The sequence below is a fragment of the Saccopteryx bilineata genome, chromosome 1, assembly GCF_036850765.1.
Source record: "Saccopteryx bilineata isolate mSacBil1 chromosome 1, mSacBil1_pri_phased_curated, whole genome shotgun sequence".
NCBI lineage: Eukaryota > Metazoa > Chordata > Mammalia > Chiroptera > Emballonuridae > Saccopteryx > Saccopteryx bilineata.
In genome coordinates, this window is record NC_089490.1 from 398,775,683 (window position 1) to 398,798,788 (window position 23,106).

The 23,106-nt window shown below is 51.7% G+C and overlaps 1 protein-coding gene across 9 annotated transcripts in view; it reads left to right on the top strand.

Moving 5' to 3' along the window:
- The window catches only part of MARK2 (microtubule affinity regulating kinase 2), a 64,939-nt gene that overhangs the window by 34,890 nt on the left and 6,943 nt on the right, over positions 1-23,106 (top strand). For 4 of the 9 annotated variants that reach the window (XM_066251829.1, XM_066251827.1, XM_066251830.1 and 1 more), the window contains 13 exons: positions 14,549-14,728; positions 14,982-15,035; positions 18,053-18,101; positions 18,419-18,484; positions 18,570-18,640; positions 18,840-18,896; positions 19,447-19,683; positions 20,129-20,248; positions 20,353-20,452; positions 20,529-20,641; positions 21,576-21,708; positions 21,956-22,137; positions 22,426-22,523. In XM_066251829.1, coding sequence (XP_066107926.1) covers positions 14,549-14,728; positions 14,982-15,035; positions 18,053-18,101; positions 18,419-18,484; positions 18,570-18,640; positions 18,840-18,896; positions 19,447-19,683; positions 20,129-20,248; positions 20,353-20,452; positions 20,529-20,641; positions 21,576-21,708; positions 21,956-22,137; positions 22,426-22,523 — 1,460 coding nt within the window. Of the gene's footprint in view, positions 1-10,036; positions 10,098-14,548; positions 14,729-14,981; positions 15,036-18,052; positions 18,102-18,418; positions 18,485-18,569; positions 18,641-18,839; positions 18,897-19,446; positions 19,684-20,128; positions 20,249-20,352; positions 20,453-20,528; positions 20,642-21,575; positions 21,709-21,955; positions 22,138-22,425; positions 22,524-23,106 lie in introns of those variants that run through there. The other 5 variants (XM_066251828.1, XM_066251831.1, XM_066251835.1 and 2 more) reach the window with 2 other exon arrangements.

Genomic DNA, 23,106 nt, shown 5'->3' on the forward strand with positions numbered 1-23,106 from the left:
TCCTGTCTGCAGGGGCCCAGGACATGCAGCTGCTTCAGGAAACTGCCCTGAGACAGATGCATGCTAGTTCATGGGGTTCAAAATCCAACACCAAAAATCCCATCTTCCCAAACAGTGATCTTGTCGTGTTGTGTGAAGGACAGCTGGTACTGGGAGCCCGGCTGCCGCACAAGGCTGCTGAGTCTCCAGTCAGAAACAGTCAGGAGCTGGAAGTGCAGCTCAGTTTTCACCCCACCCCCACCCACACCCACACCCCACACATAGGTTTCCTTCTACTCATAACTGAAGAGACAGTGCTAGCACTTCAGTGTATAACAACAGGGACTTGAGCCACGTTGTGTGTGTGTGTTTCTTTTCTTTGTTTTTGTTTTTCAGAGAAAGAGAGAGAGTCAGAGAGGGATAGATGGGGACAGACAGGAACGGAGAGAGATGAGAAGCATCAATCATTAGTTTTTTGTTGCAACACCTTAGTTGTTCAGCAGACTGTGGTCCTTCAGCAGACCGAGTAACCCCTTGCTCTAGCCAGCAACCTTGGGTCCAAGCTGGTGAGCTTTTTGCTCAAGCCAAATGAGCCTGTGCTCAAGCTGGCAAGCTCAGGATCTCGAACCTGGGCCCTCCTCATCCCAGTTCGACGCTCTATCCACTGCGCCACCCCCTGGTCAGATGTGTGTGTTTCTTAAATGCTAGTCACATTGATTGCCCATTATGACTATTGGTTTGCTAAGTTTCCAGGTTCATCTATCTAGAAAATCTTGGCGCGGTTGCTGGCATTTTATATCTCCAGGGCTGGGTTGTATATTCGGATTTTCCTAGGGTGGAATGTATAATATATGTTTAAAGTGCTTTTCATCAGGGTAGAGTAGACTGGCCTTTTATGGAGGGTGTAAAACATTTGAGCTGCTGGAGACTTTTTTGGTTCTTCAAGAAGTCCAAGTTCAAGTTCAAGCTGGGTGAGATGACCAGAATTTAGCCTTTGACTCTAGAGCTCTTCTAAGTCAGTTTGGAAAAATCCACCTCTTTTTGCAGATATAGAGCATTGTTTGCAGTGATCATTAGGTAAATAAGTTAAAGCCCAAAGCCCTATATTTTTTATTTTAATCCCCTACACCCCACCATAGCTTTCTGGCAACCTACAAAATAACTTTAGGAAAGCATATGGAATTATAATAATAATAGCTGGCACAGTGAGCACTTAGTATATCCCAGGCATCATTCTAGGTGTTTTTGGTGGTATATTCAGTAATTTCAACTTTACATCTTCTTGGTAGCAACCCCTTTATGCCTATGGGGGCCTCTGTCCTTTGGTGGTTGTATGACTAGACAGACCAACCAAATGCACAGCGGTGGCCTCCTGCCGCCCAGCTAGATTCTTCTAACCAGAGGTTTCGTGGGTGGTTTTTCTTCTTAATTTTTAGGTTTTTATTAAAGCCACCACGCCTGTTAGCAGTCAGAGCGGCCCTTCAGGGTCTGTTGGGAAGGACCTGTATTCCTGTTGTAGCCACCCTTCTCCCTACCCTCTTCTGAGGTGAAGACCTACAGTTGGTTGCTTGTCTCCTTCAAAATAATCAGCATTCTCTTGTCTTCAGTCTATGTACCAGTACATCTAACAGTGCCCAAAGTGGCCTCCTTCCTCCCCAACACCACCTGTTAATTTCTGGTTCTAGTTCCTGAGGGCTTTCACCAACATGTGAGCTAATTTGTACCTGAGAGCCCTGCTCCCAGGTTCATGTCACAGTGATAAGGAACCTCAGAGCCTCCAGCCCACATCTCCCTGCCACCCTGGCCAGGGATAAACTGGCCTCTTCTGGGCCACTCCCCTCTGAGATTCTTCCAAGGACTCTCCCTGAAAAGAGGCATTAACTATTTAAAAAGTTAAGAAGGCACTTATAATGGAAAACGGCTATTATCTCATTTTCTGCACTCTGCTCCTAAGCCAAGGGCATGAACACCTTGGTGACCCTGGAGTAGAACTGTCATTGCCATCAGAAAAAACTAGCAGTGTTTGGTTTCAGGGGCAACCTAGGCCTAAAGTCGGAACTGACATGTGCTCAGTCTCGCTGAGAAGCTTGTTTTCCAATCTTCTCCACCTGACTTCTGACCAATGAGCCCTCCTCCGTTTATCTGGCAAGCTAGCTGAGGCACCTGTCCATATCATAGCCACTTAGTGACAAGGATCCCACAGGCTCTGCCCTCAGCCTGGGGTCGAGACTGCAGTCACAGCAACAGACCCAGTGAGGAGGACATGAAGCAGATCCCCACTTCAGCTGCCAAGCAGGGGAGACTGTTCTAAAGAGCATGTGCCCCTGACACATCAGGGCAGTGTCCCGGGCTCCCTTTCTTCTTGCTCTATCTAGCTGGACGTTCTACCCGGCCTTCCTTAGCCCTTCTCTCCTGGAAGGCACACCCACTCGAAATCCCTTTTCTCCGGTCTCTTTCCTCATCTCCACTTGGATTCTTATCTCCTTAGACCTTTCATCCTCTTCAGCCACCCCAAATGCTTTCAAGTCCCCCTCTCACCTCAGGTCCTCTTGTTTCAAGCTATCACCCAGGGTTTGAAGGATAGGGTGCCCCTGTTTCTGCTGCCCATGCTGCTTGCAGAATAAAGATATGTTCCTAGGTTCCATGTGGGAACACTGAATTCACTTTAGTGTCTTGGACTATGGTTAAGATCTTTTTTATTTAAGATTTTATTTATTGCCTGGCCAGGCGGTGGCGCAGTGGATAGAGCGTTGGACTGGGATGCGGAGGACCCAGGTTTGAGACCCCAAGGTCGCTGGTTCAAGCAAGGGGGTCACTCAGTCTACTGAAGGCCCATGGTCAAGGCACATATGAGAAAGCAATCAATGAACAACTAAAGTGTTGCAACGAAAAACTGATGATTGATGCTTCTCATCTCTCTTCGTTCCTGTCTGTCTGTCCCTATCTATCCCTCTCTCTGACTCTCTCTCTCTGTCTCTGTTAAAAAAAAAAAAAGATCTTTTTTATTCAAGATTTTATTTATTGCCTGGCCAGGCGGTGGCGCAGTGGATCGAGTGTCAGCCTGGGATGCAGAGAACCCAGGTTCAAATTCCCGAGGTCACCAGTTTGAGCAAGGCTCTCTCACTCTCTGTAGCCCCCCAGTCAAGGCACATATGAGAAAGCAATCAATGAACAACTAAGGAACCACAGTGAAGAACTGATGCTTCTCATCTCTCTCCCTTCCTGCCTGTCTGTCCCTCTCAATGTCTCTGTCTGTCTCTCTTGCTAAGGAAAAAACTTTGTTTTTTATTTATCAAATTTTACAGAGAGAGACGAGAAGGGTGAGAGGAGGAACTAGAAGTATCAACTCACAGTTGCTTCACTTTAGTTGTTCATTGATTGCTTGTTGTATGTGCCTTGACCCGGCAAGCTGACCTTAGCATTCCAGGTCAAGGCTCCATCCACTGTGCAACCACAGGCCAGGCAAGATCTTAAGTATGGTTAATATGTAAAATACTACTTGAGACACAGTAGTGGGCCATCATGGGCTGGCCTGAGAACACAACCTCCATTTGTTACATGTTTCTATGGATAGATAGTTCCTTCTCAGAGCAGAACTTCTGGTAATTTGGGGATTTCTTACATGCTGCAAAAGATTTGCATGTGCTTGTGGAAGTGTTCTCATTACTTTGTAGTCATAGCACCATCAATCCCAAAAGTTGTTCTTCTGGATGCCAAAGACAATGATGCAAAGCAATACACCACTTCCTACCCAGAAAGGTTGCTAGAGAGCAGTACTCAACTCCCATGATTGTTCTGAGGGACAAGTGACACTGAATTCTCAATTTTGGCTGAGATATGACCCATTGTCAGGTAGCACTGGAAACAAGTCGCCACACCTGCTTGGTTTTGGACAGTCCGCCATGGGAGGGAGGGCACCCCTCTGCCTGTGAGCAGGAGCAGCGGGCTGGCTTTGTACTGGTCACCCGAGTGGAGCAGCCAGGCTAGGTGGGGACAGTCCTGAGGTGAGAGGGGCGGTGATGGCCCCAGGTGGTGTCTGTTCTCCTGTTTGAGCTCTGACCCCTGGCCATGGTGACTTTTGGGGTAACAAACTTTGTCCCGGTGTTTTTTCTGAAATTTCCTCCTCCTTCAACTCCGTCTTCGAAACTGGAGGAGTAGAACAGCAATATTTTTTCCATTTCCAGAGGAAGATGCAGTGGAAAGAGGCACATGCTTTACTCAGCACTTCCCAATGTAGGGCTGGCCTGGGAGGGGGCAGAAGGGCCTGTCCCATGCAGGGCTAGGTCTGCTCCTCGGCCTGAAGGTGGTTTACCACACTGGAAAGGGTTAAATCTGCAGCCAGGTAGAACGGCTGTTGCATAAATGCTGAAGAGGGGTGTTTTGTTTTGTTTTTGAGATCTCATGCTTCTTTTTTACTTTGTGTTGGCAAAAACCCTAAGAGAAGAAGGGAGATTCTGGGAGGGGATGATTATGCTGGGTGAGTCAACTGAGCTCCCCAACTGCTGTTTTTAGTCCCTTTGCTTTTCTGAACTGGGCGGCAGTTTGGGGAGAGGGAGGGGCGTGGTGGGATTGCTGATCCGTGCAGCAGGACAGGAGGCAGGTGTGTATAGGTGACTTTTTGGCTCTCTGGGGCTTTATAGTCAGTACAGAACCTTATAATCAGTACATTGGTTCAAGGAAGAAATATTAAAGCAGAGCTCTCAGTGTGGCAAACAGTAAATAAATGTTTCCTACAAGTCACTGTCGCTTCCTCAAATCAGTACCTTTTATAATGGCTCCAGCAGCACTGTATTGTCACAATGAGACAGTGGTTTTGATAGCAAAGCAGTGGAAGGATTGACTGCAGAGAAGCTGTGAGAACTGTCAAGTGGGAGGGCCTGGTGCTTGGACAGCAGGAAGTCTGGAGCAAAGGGTTCTCACTCTGATGAAAGGAGTGCTTGGTCGAGTGGGCCCCAGACAGGGGTCTGTGGGGGGGCTGGCCCTGGGCTGGGCCTGTCTCCAGATCTGTCTCCAGTTCACCTTGCTCACTACCTTTTCCTTGAGCTCTGTGTCAGGAGGGAGCCCCAAGGGCCTTATCCCCGCCTGCTGCGCTGTAGATGTCATCCGTCCTGGGGGAGAGACGGGGAGAGGGTCTCGTAGCCACTGCCCCTTGATGCTGTCTGCGGGGTATGCTGGTGAGGGTTATTGCTGTGAATCCCCGTGACTGTCTTGAAGATTCTCCAACACATTTTCTCAGTTACTCACTTATGCACATTTGTTTGTTCAGTTCCCTATTGAATACTTTTGCTCTGTGCTTAGGCATTGTAGGCGTCATGAGTAAGACAGACCACAGGCCTTCCCTTTGTAGTATCATCTAGTGAGAAGTGAAAACAGCAACCAACTTCAAAAGACAACAAATATCTTGAAAGAGGGAAAGGGGGGGGTCTCATGGCAAGAGGTTTGGGTTTTTTTTCCTCTGCCCCACTCCTGACCAGGGTGGGTAGAGTGGTAGGACAAGCACTCAAAGTTGTACCACTTTGATTCTGTAAGTATTGTAATGTGGGCCAGCTAGGTGCAGGCACTGTTAGGTACTAAGGCATACAGAAGTGAGTGAGTCGTTATCTCTGATCGCTCAGAGCTCATGGAAACATGGTCGGAGCAGGGAAGGGGATACAGATAGGGTGGTGTGACAGACAGCCCAGAGCAGGGAGAGATCATCACTCGACTAAGAAGGTGTCTGGGTCATTCTTTGAATAAAAGGGATGAGAGGGTCTACTTACCTGGATCGCCTAAAAGAAGACGTTATGTGATAGCTGGCGCTGTGCTTTTTTGCATGTGGATTTGTTGTAGCTCTTCATACCACAGTTCTGATCCCTTCTTTACACTGCGGCCAGAGCGGCAGGGCTGGGGTCCCACCACAGGTCTAACTCCAGGGGATGTCCTTAACTTCCACACCAAATACAGCCAGACAGTGTGCTAAAAACTAATTGCTTGTGAAGAAAAGAGAGGTAGAGGGAGGCCCAGGCATCTCAACTAAACTGGTTAGTCTCCGTCAGCTCCCCACAGTCCTCTGTAAAATGAGCCAAAACTTTCTGCTGCAGGCTGCCTTCTGCCTCCCCCAGAGCCCTGGGCTGCTGGCAGGCTGGCTCTCCTGTGGTATGGAGGAACTTGTTGGTCTCCATGGTTACAGTAACTCACTGGTATGGAAGGAGCTGAATGGAGGGTGAGGCTGGCAGAGAGAGCCTCCCCCAGTCCTTGGCACCGTGTGGTACGGGTATGTTGGCTGTTTCTTGGACCTTTTCTGGGAGGAAGGAGTTAAGAACAGGCACACCTTCTTCCTCTGGGCTACTCAGAGGGCAGAGGCATGGCTGCCTTCACATTCACGCACTCCTCTTAGTAGGAGTGGTTTTATGTTAGACAGGGTCTTTTTTGCATGACAACCTAGCCATGGTAGAAATTTGACTCTTCTTGATTCTGGGAGGAATACAGCGTTGTATTCCTGACTTGTAGTCAGGATCTTAGCGATTATAGCTCTTCTTAGGGCTCAGAGAACCCTTTAGATGACAAAGAGGTTCTTATCTGAAAGTGAAATCATATGAAACGCTGTCGAGACCTTACTACTCACCAGACACTATGGTTAGCACCTTATGGGTTTCTTCGTGTCATCATCACACCGATCCTGTGAAGTGGGGACAGCTAATGTCCTCATGTCCCAAGTAAAGAAACTGAGACTTAAGTCAGGAAATGTTGCTCAGTCATCTAGTAAGGAGCAAACGTAGGGCTCTGGCTTAAATCCTTCTGCCTCCAGGGCCCTCCTCCCCTGACACAGCATGCAGAGATCCTGTAGTGAGTCTCATGTACAGTTCTCCTCCTGAGTTTCTAGAAAGCAGGAACCAGATCTCTCAGAACTTTGCAGATGGCCCTGACTCCAGAGGCAGGCACTCAACAGAGGCTTGCGAATCGACAGCAGTAGCTGGGCAATGAGATGGAGACCAGACCCAGCGAGCAGAGTCTCAGGGTGAAGTGCTGAAAGCTTCTGAAGCCCTGGTTGCTAGCAGAAGCCCGTGTTTGCAGAGGAGCTCTGCATTTCGAGTGACTCTGCCGACAGGAGAGTGATGTTGTAGCTCAGTACACTCCAGGGCGGGGGCTGGGTGGCTCAGTCCTGCTCACGGGCCAGGTCAGTGCTCGCCTGCTGGTCTTCCAGGCAGGCTCTGGCTTGTATACTGGCTGCTTTGAGGCCCACAGGCTGCTCTCGTCATGGCCCAAGCTGCAGTGCTGGTCACACTGCCTTGGGGTGAGGTTTGTAGCTCAGACAGCTAAAAGGTAAATAAAGCCCCTGCTCTTGATTTTGACTTTGCGCTTTAGTTGCAGTCTCTGCTGGTCTTCACTGTCAGTGAGGCACCTACCCTGGCTGGAAAAAGGAAATAGCCCTTTGACAGTTTGTCACAGTTCTACCTGCTTTCTGCAACCAGGTATTAAGGAAAGGTGGGGTCCCCAGGTGGAGCCATCAGTTAATCTTAGGGGTGTCAGGGGGTACATCTAACATCTCCACTGGCCGGTGCTTGCCACAGCTTTGCAAGATCTCTCCTACCCAGAATGCTCCACTGTTTTATTGCCTCTTGGCAGTTGAGAGTGACAGTTACTCAGGATCAAAGGATTCAAAGAAAGGATGTGAAGGGTTAAAGAACTAGTGTCTTGCCAGGGTCATGTGACTGCAGTTCAATTCTAGCCCAGCTCTCCCAGCCTCTCTCTGAGGTCAGTACTTAGTACTTCCTCAGTGTAGAAAACCCCTTACTGCCTCCTGTAAGTAGGATGGAAGAAACAGTCTTTTCAGTTGCACTCCAGAGCCTTATGGCCTGGAAGAATCAAGCCCTTGGATCCTGCTCTGGCTTCTGAGTAGATGTGGACAGTCCCAGGCCATCCTGAGCCCAGTGTCCAGAATAAATCTGGACCTCTTCCGCTGAGATCAAGGCCCACTCTGGGAAGGAGTGGGAGGGACAATCTCTACAGGAACCTCGGATGGCCTTTAAAATAGCCCTCCACTACTGACCTTAGCCGGACATTGGCACTCCTGTGATTTCAGGCACCTTTCCTGTGTCTTCACATCTTGACCCTTCTAGTCTGGAGGAAGAACCAGGGACTTACCTTCTTTTGGGAGAAGAGCAGATTATGCATCAAGAAGAGTTGATGACCTGGTAAAGGGGACATCAGAGTACTTAAGTGGGCACAAAAGCCCTGGGCTCCAGTCCCAGCTCTGCATGGGAAGCTGTGGGACCTTGGGCAAATCTCCTCACCTCTGTGCTTCAGTTTCTCATCTGTAAGATGAGGATGCTCCCGGCTTCATTGACCCCTGGTGTGGTGAACACCAGCAGTGCACGCTGGCAGGCGGTGGCTCGGAAATGCCGAATCTCCCATGTAAGGCATGATCTCCATGTGTCTGTGCTCAGGTGCTGGAAGGGCTTTGCCCTTCCCTGAAAAGTATTACAGCTTTAAAGAGTGGCTTTGTGGGAAAGAGCCTAGTCTGAAGTAGGGAACGAGTGGGAAGGAGGCCATGGAACCAGAGAAAGGCCAGGACCAGAACACAGCACAGATGAGGTCCTCAGGGGCTTTGCAGGAGGCAGATGTGATGAATGGCTGCCTCTGCTGCCCCAGGTCCTCAGAATTTCTAAAGAGAACAGCGGTGAGGGTTGATGGACACTGGAGTTAGGCGGGAACCTGGGGACAGACTCTCAGCATCGGGGATGAAAAGGATTTAGAGGGACATTTGTTTCCCAGGCTTTGGGCAAAATTAAGGATTAAAACATCTCATTCTCTTGCCCTGGCCGGTTGGCTCAGCGGTAGAGCGTCGGCCTAGCGTGCGGAGGACCCGGGTTCAATTCCCGGCCAGGGCACACAGGAGAAGCGCCCATTTGCTTCTCCACCCCTCCGCCGCGCTTTCCTCTCTGTCTCTCTCTTCCCCTCCCGCAGCCAAGGCTCCATTGGAGCAAAGATGGCCCGGGCGCTGGGGATGGCTCTGTGGCTTCTGCCTCAGGCGCTAGAGTGGCTCTGGTCGCAACATGGCAACGCCCAGGATGGGCAGAGCATCGCCCCCTGGTGGGCAGAGCATCGCCCCTGGTGGGCGTGCCGGGTGGATCCTGGTCGGGCGCATACGGGAGTCTGTCTGACTGTCTCTCCCTGTTTCCAGCTTCAGAAAAATGAAAGAAAAAAACAAACAAAAAAAAAAAACCATCTCATTCTCTATCAGTGACAAAGGTTCTTAATCTAGAACCCATACACCTCTAACTGGCTTCACTGGGTCCCCAAACTCCCTGAAATTATGTCCAAAATATCGTGAGTGTAAGTCAGATATGCATTTTTCCAAGGTTAAACACTGTTTTGTGGAGCAGGAGGTCCATCTGCCACTGTTGGATGGCTGGTTTCGGCTTCCCCCTCCCCATGCTGTTGGTGGGTGGATTACTGTTTGGTCTTGCCCCTCTCTGGGTGAGCACTTCTGATTCATGCGGTACTCCTCCCCACCCTGTCGCTGATTTGAGCCTTTACTCAGGTTCCACCTGCTGCAGGTGAGATAAGGACTTTATGACAGCCCTGGCTGGAGTGCTCTCCTCACTCTCTCCAGCTGTTACCCAGCAGTGCACCTTGGGGAGGGTGGGGCAGCCCATTTCCGGGGAGGGGGAGGGGGAGGAAGAAGGAAGTTGATTTAAACCCGCCTCTTTCTCTCTCAGTCTTCCTCCCTTCCTGTTCCCCTCCTGCCCCTTTCTTCCCACCTTGCTCCTGGTGTAGTGTCCTGAACTGCATGTATTTCCTGGCTACCAGGGCCTGGCCGGCAAGAAGCTGTGGGCTTTGTCCCTGTTGCTCTCTTCGCCCAGCCCGGTGTCTCTCTGCTACTACTGGTTTCGGTTGCGACACAGTCCAGGTTCCCATGCAGGAGCCGCTGGGCCTGGCGCCTTCACTACTTTTCACTGAGGAGGTGGTAGAAGGTGTCGCCTGCTCGGCTGAGTAAGGGTGGCTGGTGGAGCTGCAGCCCCCGCCCTGGGCCTGGCTTTCCCGGCCTCTGTACTTTGCCCTTGCTGCCTGACAGGTTCTGCTATGGCTCTGCTGAATGGAAGTTGCTGGTAGTCCTTGTCCTTTTCTACGGCCAGGTATGTCCCCCCTCCTACCCCCTTTTTCTCTCTGAGATTGCCCTTTTTTCTCCCCTCTCACCCAAACACAAGATCTTTAAATAATTGCTAAATGGAGCCAGGCATAAGAAACGGGTAGTAGAATTCACGGGAAGGGTGGAGAGGCATTGGCTAGGGAAGGCAGAACAACCAGCAGCAGAGGAGTCTCCCTTTAGACCAGAGGGCTGGCTCCAGCCTGGTGAGAGGGAGGGGTGACAGGCAGAGGCCCAGGACGGCTCTCGGCCACTACGGTGAGGGGAAGCTGGGGTCCAAGGTGGTCGTCCAGGGCCAGTGCCCAAGGGACACTTTTCTCCCTCCTCTCCACAGTGCCCAGGCTTACTCTGCCCCTGGCCAGGGAGTGCCTGCTTGTCACCCCTCCCAGTTTGGCCCCTTCCCAGCCCTGGGGAGGTCTCAGCATACTTGAGGCCAAGCCTGAATGCAGAGCCCCAAAGCAGAACCTTCCCAGGGAAGACCTGGTGGTAGGAGCTTCCAGCTTTAGGGAAGGGCCCTGCCCACCTGAGTCAGCGCCGGCCTCTCGGAGTGGAGGCTGTCTTCTGGGTGAGCCTGGCAGCCGCCTAGGCTAAGTTCAGAGATCCCAGCTTGAAGGACCCACTAGATGGAATGCTTTTCCTTCCATCCCCAGACGCAGCCTTCTCTCCTGTCTGTTGAGGACTCCGGGGCCGTTTAGGCCCTACTTCAGAAGCAGGCCACTTAGTAATCTGCATGGTCTGCCATTGGTTCCAAATACTTCCTTGAAAGATGGCCCCTTTGTTCTTTCTAAAGGTTACCTGAGAGCCGTGGGGTCTGCTTCCAACAAACTTCCTCACAGCCTTGGGGCCTGCCTGGGTGTGATGTTGGCCAAAGCTTTGGGAATGTCTGGTGTTTTGAACCTTCCTATAAGCAGTCAGGATGGAGGCGGAGAGGAGAGCGGGGACTTAGCCAGATTCTGGTCAGTTGGCCTGCAAGAGCAGCTAGTCCTCCACATGCCCCCTCTGTTGCTAACATCTGGGTCCAGGCTGAATGGGCCTAGTCAGAGCCATGGAACAGACTCTCTTGCCTCTCTCTGGCCTTCCCAGAAGCCTCTCACATTGGGTCTTGGTCCAGGAAACTTTTTTTTTTAGGCTTTTCTCATGTCTACTTCCTCCCCATGGGCTCTCCTCACCCTGTCCCCACATCCCTGCTGTGGGGACAAACTACAACTTAGAAGCAGCCGCGGAGGATGAGAGGACTGCATACTTTGAGTCCTGCGAGTGGGGTGGTTCAGTCCTGAGAGGGAAGTGGGTGACTTCGGGCAGGGGGTCAACGAGCACATGCTGGTGCTCTCTGCTTCTGTGCGTCCTGGACAAGCAGAATTTTCACTCTTTCACTGTCCTGAACACTCAGCTGCCCGTCCAGCCCCCTCCTGTGGAGACTAGGGGTGCTGGTATAGGCCAGCACCAGGGCCCAGACAGAACGGTGGCAACAGCCTGGACCTCTCTCCAGTGGGAAGGGCCATAGCATCTCTTGTCGGCCTCCATGTGGGCTGCAGCTGGCTCAGGAGGACTCGACTGAGATATGGAAGTCATGTTGACAAGAAGACTTCTGGCTTTGCTGATAGTAGTATTTGGGAACTAAAAGTAATAGCAGGAATGGCTCTTGACTGATTATGTGTATTCCCTCACCGGCCTAATGTGGAGTAGGGTACCACTTCCTAGGTAAGGAAGCTAACATTGGAGGGTGTGGGGGTGGGGTGAGTTCTGTGGCACAGAGCTCTTTGACATGTGAACTATCTCCTGGCACAGATGTATGGGATCACTGCACACCATTCATCTTTTAGATGGTTTCCTTCCCCCTTTGTAATGATCTCTTCTCCCTCTTAAGGATGGTGTTGATAATAATAAAGTTAACAAGTGTCAAGTGCCTGGCAGATTTAGGATTTGAATCTTGGCAGTTTGTCTCTGGCATCTATACTCTTAAGCCTCTGTGTTGAAGCCCAGTATGCAGCTGAGCTAGGCAGGAAATGTCCTGATGTACCGTGCAGAGCAGCCCCTGGGGCCAGAAACACCAAGAGGGATGGGCAGAGCAGAGTGGTTGTACTGCCCCAGTATTTGGCTTCAGAGGGCCAAAGGGCCCAGATCCCCAGGTAGGTGCTAAATCCCTAGTCCAAACTTGGAGGATTTGGAAAGTTAAAAGGTTTTCTGCTGAGAAGGACTCTCCTTCAGAGTCTTTCATACACAGGAGCTCTTCTCTCCTCGAAGGTTCAACACCATGTGCTTCTGGGCTCTGAATTAAACCGCTTACCCCAAACTAACTAGCCAGCAGCTTCATGTGGAGAGAATGGAAGGCCCTCCGTTGACAAAATGAAGAAGGGGAAACATCAGTAGCAGACACGTTGTGTTGTTTTTCTGCCTGAGAAGCATCTGGTTGGGGAAGCTCAGGAACCCTGGACAGTTCCTTGGTGGCAGCAAGTCATTCCTTTCCTCTGTGGTTTCTGTGGGCTTGCTTCACTTACAGCCAGAAGGGGCTGTGAAAGGAAGAACTTTGACTCACACTCCTCTGGTCACCCTGCTACCATCTAATCTGTCCCCTTGAAGTTTTTTAAGGCAGCTGTGGATGGTTCTGGGATGAGGCTCTGGCAGCAGCTTTGTTCCAGCCTGCTGGGGTGATGGCATCAGCTGTTCTTCAAGAGATAAATCAGGCGAGATTGATCTTAACCAGACTCTTGAACAGTTTTACTGAGATATAATTCACATCCCATACAATTAAGTCTTTTTTAGTAAATTCACAGAGCTGTGTGTATCCGTTACCACAGTCCCCCCACCCTCCTTCGCTCTGGATAAATCTTTCTTTATGGATTTGCCTATTCTGGACATTTCATAGAAATGGAATTATCCAGCCCTGGCTGGATGGCTCAGTTGGCTAGAGCAGTGGTCCCCAACCCCCAGGCTGCAGACCAGTACTGGTCCATGGGCCATTTGGTACCAGTCATCAGAGAAAGAATAAATAACTTACATTATTTTCATTTTATTTATATTTAAGTCTGAGCGATGTTTTATTTTTTTTAAATAACCAGATTCCCTCTGTTACATCCATCTAAGACTCACTCTTGACGCTTGTCTCGGTCATGTGATACATTTATCCGGCCCACCCTAAAGGCCGGTCAGTGAAAATATTTTCTGACATTAAACCGGTCCGTGGCCCAAAAAAGGTTGGGGACCACTGGGCTAGAGCGTCATCCTGAAGCACAGAGGCCTGGTTTGATCCCTGATCAGGAAACATACAGGAACAGATCTACTTTCCTGTCCCCTTCTTTCTCTCTCCCCCTTCCTCTCAAATCAATAAAGTCAATAAAGAAATGGAATCATACAGTAGGTAGGCCTTTGTGACTAGCTCTATTAATGTAGAGTATCATGTTTTCAAAGTTCACTCATGTTGTTGCCTGTGTCAGAACTTTTTTTTAATTGCCAAGGAATATATCACTGTGTGGCTATCTCAGTTTGTGTATCTTTTCACCAGTTGATGGACATTGGTGTCCTTTCTACTTTCTGCCTATTATGAATATGAGATATTATGAATGCACATGTGTATACAGGTTTTTTATTTATTTTTTTAAAATTAGTCTTTCAGTTCGTGTAGCCTTCATTTCTTTTTTTTTTTTTTAATACAAGGACAGAGGGGGGATACATAGGAACAGACAGACAGGAACAGAAAGAGATGAGAAGCATCAATCATCAGGTTTTTGTTGCGACACCTTAGTTCATTGATTGCTTTCTCATATGTGCCTTGACTGCGGGCCTTCAGCAGACCGAGTGACCCCTTACTTGAGCCAGCGACCTTGGGTCCAAGCTGGTGAGCTTTTGTTCAAACCAGATGAGCCTGTGCTCAAGCTGGCGACCTTGGGGTCTCGAACCTGGGTCCTTCGCATCCCAGCCCAACGCTCTATCTACTGCACTACCGCCTGAGGCGAGTTAGCCTTTTGAGGAATGTGGGTTTTTGTTCGTTTTCATCTGGACCATACCTTCTTTGCATTACGTTTATAAACCTGTTCAGTGCCGTTGCCATTATTTCTGCTTCCTTACTCCCTTATTTGAGTGATAGGGTGTCTAAGAAAGGCAGACTGTTGCCTTGCTCAGACCCTGTCATTCACTTCATTCATTGCACAAGTATTCAATGAGCATCTACCATAATCCAGTCTGTCTAGTTGCTGGGATGTAACAATGAGTAAATGATACGTGCTTCTCGAGCTTCCATTCCATTGGGTTAGACAACAAATCAATGCAGCGTGAGAAATAATACAAGTAAATGTAAAGTATTGGTGGCAGCGAGTGTGTAGAAGTAGTTCTGACGCTACTCCTGCCTTTGAGATGAAGCCTCTCACAGTGTGAACAGGCAGCAGGGTGGGTATAGGGAGCTCCCCGGGCTGGACTTATGGACGTGTGTGTTCTACCCCACAGCCCACCCTGGGACACCTCGACTCCAAGCCCAGCAGTAAGTCCAACATGCTGCGGGGCCGCAATTCGGCCACCTCTGCTGACGAGCAGCCCCATATTGGCAACTATCGACTCCTCAAGACCATTGGCAAGGGTAACTTTGCCAAGGTGAAGCTGGCTCGGCATATCCTGACTGGGAAAGAGGTAAGCGCTGGGGGGGGGGGGGGGGGGGGGCGTGGCAACACCTCCCAGCTGTCGGCAGCCCTGTAGGTGGTGGTGGGATTGCTACCACAGCCCTCGCTTGTTTACCAGACAGAAATTGATCTGAACAAACAGGAGCGCCAGGAAGGATGGGACGCAAAGGACATGGAAAGAGAAAGGAGGAGGGAGTTCTGTGTCCTGGGTTAGCTTAGTCAAAGAGGTAGTAGTAATCTTGGGCTTTTTGTCTCATGTTCAGGTAGCTGTGAAGATTATTGACAAGACACAACTGAACTCCTCCAGCCTCCAGAAAGTAAGCCTCTCTTTCTACCCTCTCTCTTCAGGGGTCAGTGATCTGTTGGCCCCATTTGGATCTTCTCTTGAATCTCTAGTTTAAACTCTGGTCGTGTCCCTGTCCCTACTCTCCCTCACCATGCGTCTGCTACCTTTAGGGCTTTGGCTGCATCCTCTGTGTGGATCCTCCTGATTGGGCTTCCTGGCCACAGGCGCTGGCTCTTTACAAGTCTTTCTGCTCCTTCCCAGCCACTTGGCCTACCTATCTGACCTACTTCCTGCATCTTGTTATCTTCTGGCCTGTGGCCAGCCCTGTGCAAAAACACATGTTTGTAGCCATTACTAGAAACACATTCCAAGATCTGGAATGATGAAATGTGAGTCGCTCTGGAAGTACAGGGATGAGAGGAGGCAGGAACCCGCCACGGGATTCCATGCCAGCTGCATTGTAGAGACTGAGGATTGAAGACCGGGGTTCAGTAGCTGAAGTTGCTGCACACCTATGACAGCGAGTACAGACTAAGGACAAGTTCTCCGTTCTTCTCGCACTAAGATCTCACTCAGCTGGTTGTGGGAACATATACCCCTTTCTCAAGAAATTATGAAAAGTTGGTAGGCAGAAAAGGAGGTTTTCATTTGCAGAAGGGAGACAGCTTGCCAGTGTCTGGTTGTTAGAGAACTGGAGACTCTGTGCCCTCGCCTCATGGCCTGGGCTCCAACGGTTAGGAGAAAGAGGAACTCTCCCAGACGGCTCCAGAAAGCTGCCCCTGACCAGGTCAAGTCAGATTGCCCTTGTGCCCTCCCATTCCAGCCTACCCTGGTTCTGATTTCTGACCTGGATTAACCTAGTCCTTTTCATCTCATGGTAGATTGAATTTTTCTTTTCATAAGTACATTGTGGTGAGTTAGGAGAGGGCATAACAACCTTTTGCTAACAGTCAGCTGCAGTGACATTGGGAAGCTTGAGACTAGGAGTTGGGGGCTGCCGTTAAGAAAGACGCTCTCAGAATCAAAGAGTGTGGGTTGAGGTGCCCTGACATGCCGACAGCCAAAACCCAAGTGTTTCCTATTTTTTGTTATCTGTGGGATCCCTTCAAAGTTCTTTGATTCAAAGGAAACATTGCTGTCATCACCAGGGCTTCCCTGCTTGGAGCTTTCCAGAAAGAAGGGAAAGAGGGCTGCTCTTGACTTGTTGGCTCAGACCCCACAGTGTAGAAGCCAGCTTGCTGTGGGCCATTTGATCTTTGGAGCAGTCCAGTCCGCCACCACTGACATTGCCAGAGTCGGCCAGGCGACCTTATTTCCCACCTCATTTTTCTCCCTGCCTCCTCCTAACTGGCTGGAAGGCACCACCAGGGCCATTTCAAAACCTTTTACAGAGCCCTGGCCGGTTGGCTCAGCGGTAGAGCGTCGGCCTAGCATGCGGAGGACCCGGGTTCGATTCCCGGCCAGGGCACACAGGAGAAGCGCCCATTTGCTTCTCCACCCCTCCGCCTCGCTTTCCTCTCTGTCTCTCTCTTCCCCTCCCGCAGCCAAGGCTCCATTGGAGCAAAGATGGCCCGGGCGCTGGGGATGGCTCTGTGGCCTCTGCCTCAGGTGCTAGAGTGGCTCTGGTCGCAACATGGCGACGCCCAGGATGAGCAGAGTATCGCCCCCTGGTGGGCAGAGCATCGCCCCTGGTGGGCGTGCCGGGTGGATCCCGGTCGGGCGCATGCGGGAGTCTGTCTGACTGTCTCTCCCCGTTTCCAGCTTCAGAAAAATGAAAAAAAAAAAAAACCTTTTACATCCTCTTGTTACCAAGGCCAGACTGATTCTGGCCCAGTGACTATTTCCTTTTTTTTGTTTTTTGGGTTTTTTTTTTTACTGTTTCCGTTTATCCCAGGAATGATCCCTACAGGACGAATGTTGAAGAAGCTAGCCCCTCAGGGTACTAGACAAGCCCAGAAAACTCCAGGAGAGTTCTCTGCCAGGAGAATGAATGCACAGGGGGTGGGGGGACTCGGGAGGAGCCCTTGCGGCTGCCTGTAAGGCCCCCTTTTTGGTGCTGCTTCCCATCACTGCCTGGGGTGGGATCTGGGAGTTTTTGCTTCTTCATCCGAGACACTACCAGGCCAAGGAAGAAAGCGGAGGACCCGGGGCTCCAGCAAAAAAGGGGAACCATGGTCAGAATCAAGTTCCCGATGATTGAAAAGCCTGTCTTTTTTCCAGCTCATGAAAGGGTTGAGATTTCATTAAAGGAAAAAAAAAATGTGTTTACTTTATTTCATAAACTAGACTCCAGACCTCACCCCCAGCCCTACTCCCCAAGAAAACAAGCTTTGCTCTATGTGCAGGTGGTGAAGCCTGGAAGTTACAAAAACTCCACCTCCAGTTCTCAGGCCCCCGCAGAGGGAATGGAGTTCACCTCTGTCATCTTCCTTTGTGGAAGTATGGTTTAGAGTCCCTGGTTTTGTTTCACAAAGAGAGCATGAGTGTGAGGAGGTGGATTTGATTAAAATTGGCATCAGCTATATATAGGAGTGGCTTCTTCTGTCCCCACCCCAGGGGCCCAGGAGAGAAAGGCTGCTGCTAGTGCAGAGCCCTCTTGACTTCTGTGATGGGGTGGGTGGGGGGATGGGTGGGGGGGGTCCCCCTTCAGCATAGCCCCACCCCTTCACACAGACCAAGCTGGAGTCTCTTGTTACTGAACTTTAGTTCTGAATATTCATGTACATGGGCTCACAATTCCTCCTTCAGAGACACCCTACCAGAATCTGCTCTGCGGAGGTAGGATTTGGGGAGGCCACAGAAGAGGGTGCGGCCAGTGCACATCGGGGGACAAGCCCCAGAGCCCTGCTTTCCTCCCGCTGTCCCCTCCTGCTCTCCTCCCCTCACTCCTCAGCCGTGAGAGACAGCGTGCAGAATGCAGACAACTGCCCTCTTCCTTTTCTTGCTTGTTTTCCTTTTTGGAAAAAGAGCCCTAGCAGGGGTTTTGCTGGCAGGGACCCGAGGAGAACAAATTAAGCAAACATGACCCCCTGGTATTTGATTTTTCAGCTATTCCGGGAAGTAAGAATAATGAAGGTTTTGAATCATCCCAACATAGGTGAGAACCCATTGTCATTGCTTTCTTTCCCCCCCACATCAGGGCTCCACTTCCCCCACTAGTCCCGTCCCCCAGACCCCTGCCTTCGGGTGGCCGCAGCTTCAGGAACGCCTCTGGGAAGCCCAGCTCGAACGGCTCTGCTTCCGGCGCACACAGGGCTGGCCTCCGTAGTGTGGCTGCTCTGAGCGGAGCCTGGCCTGGGGAGGTGGGGTGTGCAAGGGGGAGCTTGCGTCCCTGGTATGCCTCTGTACATGTTGGGTCTTGCCTTGTGGTCCCTCCTGCTTTTTTGACTCATGGCTTGGTCTTTTCTCCTACAGTTAAATTATTTGAAGTGATCGAGACCGAAAAAACTCTCTACCTTGTCATGGAATATGCCAGTGGAGGTAGGTAGGGAACTGCCTCTTTCTACTGTGTGCCCACCGCCCAGCCCCAGCCAGCTCTGACCTAACCCGTCCCTGTCTCTCGCAGGGGAGGTATTTGATTACCTAGTGGCTCATGGCAGGATGAAAGAGAAAGAGGCTCGAGCCAAATTCCGCCAGGTGGGTGTGACATCCTCCCTGGAGTGTGGGCCCAATCTTGGCCTTTTCGGGTCTGGCACACAGGGAGGGGCTTTCTATCTTTCTAAGGGTCCTTTGAACTTATGTGGCAGCTTAGACCGAGGTCACAGGGTCACAGCTCTGCCAGCCCCTATGGCCCACCCCAGGTGACTTTGGGCCGACCCTTCTTCCTTCCTTTCAGATAGTGTCTGCTGTGCAATACTGCCACCAGAAGTTTATTGTCCATAGAGACTTGAAGGTAAGGCATGCTCTTCCCTCCCTGCACCTTGGAGCCAGGGCCAGGGGACTCACCATTACGTAACCATCAGGTTTGAGCATCCAAGGAGACGCTGGGTGCAAAGCGGCGCTGCGGGCTCGGTGGGCCTTCAGACACTGGCGCTGACTGAGGGGAGAACACTGACTGCTCTCACAGCTGCAGCGCCACTGCTTTGCAGATGTGCACGTGCACTGAGATGTTAGAGTGTGAGGCTGCCTATGGTCTCCTGGCCCCCAAGTCCTCACAGACATGACCACGATTAAACCGGGCCTGACACAGAAGCGTCGGCAGCTCCAATTGTGTCTGGGCCTTCAGATTGCAGCTCTCCCACGGCCGCCTGTGTGCGGACTGGCCTGCCCTGCCCTTGTCCAGCCCAGCCTGTGCACACTGAGTGAAGGCCTGCCCTGAGCTTGCGGCGAGGGCTGAGACTGGAGACGGTTTCCTGTTTGTGTCCCAGCCCCGTCAGCTCCCTCCTATCCAGGCCTCAGTGTGGTCTGCTTGCTCCCCTGACATTTTCCATCTTACCTCACAGGCAGAAAACCTGCTCTTGGATGCTGATATGAATATCAAGATCGCAGACTTTGGCTTCAGCAACGAGTTCACCTTCGGGAACAAGCTGGATACCTTCTGTGGCAGTCCCCCGTACGCCGCCCCAGAGCTCTTCCAGGGCAAAAAGTACGACGGGCCCGAGGTGGATGTGTGGAGCCTGGGAGTCATCCTGTACACACTGGTCAGCGGATCCCTGCCTTTCGATGGACAGAACCTCAAGGTGGAGTGAAGTGCAGGCTGAGATCCTTTTTTTTTTTTTGAGATCCTTTTTATTACTTCTCACTTCCTCTCAGCCTCCAGGCCTACCCCCGACCTCTCACCTTTGCCACCTCTCTGCATTTCTCCCATGCCAAAGCTTCATAGAAGGGCTTGGAAAAGGTAGAAAGGTAGCAGTTGAAGGGTTTCTGCACCCAGTGTAATAACCTCAGTTTTTTTCTTGAGTTGTGTGTCCATTCATCCCTCGGGGCACTCAGGGCCGCCGGCCTTGGGCTTGATCAGGCCAGAGGACCCACGGTATTTTTCTCTGCTTCTCTGGGGCAGGGGGTCCCTTGCTCCTTGTCTCCTACTCTATTTCACTTATCTCTGCCTGGCCAGTCTTAAGCACTCAGGAGCCTGAATATTAGGTTTCTTCTTGCCTTGGGGTGATTTCAGTTTTCCTCCTGCAGGAGCTGCGGGAGCGAGTACTAAGGGGAAAATACCGCATTCCATTCTACATGTCCACGGACTGTGAAAACCTGCTTAAGAAATTTCTCATTCTCAACCCCAGCAAGAGAGGCACTTTAGAGGTGAGCACCGAGAGCTCAGCTAGCTGGAAGGTCCTGGGTTCCCGAGGAACCCTTCCAGCTGAATCTCCCTCCCCTCTGCCCTTTCCCTTCGCTCTGCTCCTCAGCAAATCATGAAAGATCGATGGATGAATGTGGGTCATGAAGATGATGAATTAAAGCCTTACGTGGAGCCACTCCCTGACTATAAGGACCCGCGGCGGACAGGTGAGGCCAGGCTGGCCGAGAGGTCGAGTCTGCCCGGGACTTGGGACCAGCCTTAACTATGTGTCCCCCTGTGCAGAGTTGATGGTGTCCATGGGTTACACACGGGAAGAGATCCAGGACTCACTGGTGGGCCAGAGGTACAACGAGGTGATGGCCACCTATCTGCTCCTCGGCTACAAGAGCTCTGAGGTGTGTGCCCCTGCTCTGTTCCCCGGTCTGGCCACCCCTGCTGGTGGTGGCACCCCGCACATCTCTCCCCCACCGAGGGCGGAAACTCATCTCGGAGGAGATGTGCTATCTCTGCTGGTGAATGTTAAGCCTCAGCTCTGGTGCCCAAGGTCCTCTGGTCTTGCTCTCACTGACCTCCGTCAGTGACTGAGTAGGGAAGCTGGTAGGGTCTTGAGCCTGGGTCTGGGTTCCCATGTAAGTGAGCAGATCTGGCTCAGTCTGCGCTGGTTAGACTGGGTCTCAGTCAGTCAGGCTGGGTCGGTCTGTGTTGATCTGGAACTTTTGTTTCCATGTCCGTCTTTCTCTGTTTTTGGAAATGGAGTCTCTGGTTGTGTGGGTGCATGGGTCCCTGTGTTTTTCTTATGAGAGTCTCAAGTCTGTGTGTTGCTTCTGCCAGTGCTTGTATCTGGGTATGTGTAGCTATATGTGTGTCTGTCCATTCTCTCTTTATCTGGAGGCTTCATGGGTATTCTGTCCGTCTGGGTCATCAGGTTTTATGTCTGAGCCCTGGGTATCTGCGGGATGGGGTTCTTGGTCACCATCTGTGTGTCCCCATGCGTACTCATGACCTCTTTACCCCGCTTTCCCCTGGTGGTATTGGGCTCCCTCTCTTGGTTCTGGCCTTCGCCTGCTCCCGAGGGTTACAGGAGGTCTTTGCACCTAGATATGTGTTCCCATGGGCATGTGTGTCCCTCAGTGCGGGGCTTCGTGGGAGGGGGTGTGTCTCTGTGTCTTTTAGGGTCTGTGCTGGGGCACATGTGTTTCCACAAGTGTTCAACTGCACATTGGTCTTGTGGGGCCTGGTCTCATGAGCCTGGGAAGGGGGGCACTGGGCAGGGTGGTTGTCTGTCGGCATCTCTGCCTCATTTCTGCCCTCCCTTTTCTGTTCTTATAGCTGGAGGGCGATGCCATCACCTTGAAGCCCCGGCCTTCAGCTGACATGACCAATAGCAGCGCTCCCTCCCCCTCCCACAAGGTACAGCGCAGCGTCTCAGCCAACCCCAAGCAGCGGCGCTTCAGTGACCAGGGTGAGTGCTTCTGGGAGTTGCAGGTGTTGGGGTCACCCCTCTGCTGAGAGGTCATAAGTTCCAAGGGCTTGAGTTTTACTCCCTGTTCAGCCACTTACTAGTAGCATGGCCTTGGGCAAATCCCTTGCCTCCGGGTCTGTGAGGTAGAGTGCTGGGTGGCCGGCCTGACTGTGGGAGAACCCGGTGTGTGGTGTGGGCACTCCATGGACCCCTGTTCTTACCCATCCCCACTGTGCCTCTGGCCCAGCAGCCGGTCCTGCCATTCCCACCTCAAATTCCTACTCTAAGAAGACTCAGAGTAACAACGCAGAAAATAAGCGGCCTGAGGAGGAGCGGGAGTCAGGGCGGAAGGCCAGCAGCACAGCCAAAGTGCCTGCCAGCCCCCTGCCTGGCCTGGAGAGGAAGAAGACCACGCCCACCCCCTCCACGGTGAGCCCCGCCCCATTCCCCTCCCCATCCCCTCCTGCAGCAGGGCCTGCCCTCTCCAGGCAGCTCTTCTCTTGGTTTAGACACACTCCCATTGGCTGCGGCCCTGACCTTCCCTTTGGGGCCGCTTTTGCATCCTCAGAATCCCAACCCCTAAAGTGAGAGCAAAACCCTGTCTTTTCCCTACCTGTGCCTGTTCATGTAGAAGGTAGAGGGGACAGGAGTTATGATCCTGCTGGTATAGAACATTCTGGCTTTCTGTGACACAACCTTGTCCTTTATTCCCCACAGAATAGCGTCCTCTCCACCAGCACAAATCGAAGCAGGAATTCCCCACTTTTGGAGAGGGCCAGCCTTGGCCAGGCCTCCATCCAGAATGGCAAGGACAGGTGAGCAGGCCTGGGCCCCTGCCATGCTCTCTGGGAGCCACCTCTCAGCAGTGACATCTGTCAGCAGCACCACTTCCCCTCCCCGTTCCCCAGAGTTCCATCCTGGCTCTGTCCAGTCCAGCTTTCCCTACCCCAGCCCTCCCCCACTCCCCACCCCACCCCACCTCCTTTTCCCTGGCTCCTGTGGCGCTCCTTGCGGTGTGCGGTGTGCCAGGTGTGACTCTCTGGTCATCTGCCTTCCGCATCTTGCCTGCCCCAGGGCATGGCGGCTGCACTCCTCGAGGCATCAGTGCTGGGCTTCCTCCTAGGCCCCACCCTCAGGGCAGGGCAGAACTGAGGTGCCCGCCTGAGGAGCAGACACACTAAGGGGACTCCAGCTGGGCCCAGGAGAGCAGAGCACCCCCGTCCTGGACCATCAGCATCTCTTATTGCATTGCATTCCTAGCTCCACCTCTTCTGAGCTTCATGTAAATTCCCCTTAGCAACACCGGGCTCTTTCTGGCAAGGAAACATCCTTGTTCTTAGAACTCCTAGGAGACCAGTGCAGCCTGGAGGCAGTTGCTCCTGTTGGCTTTCCTGCATG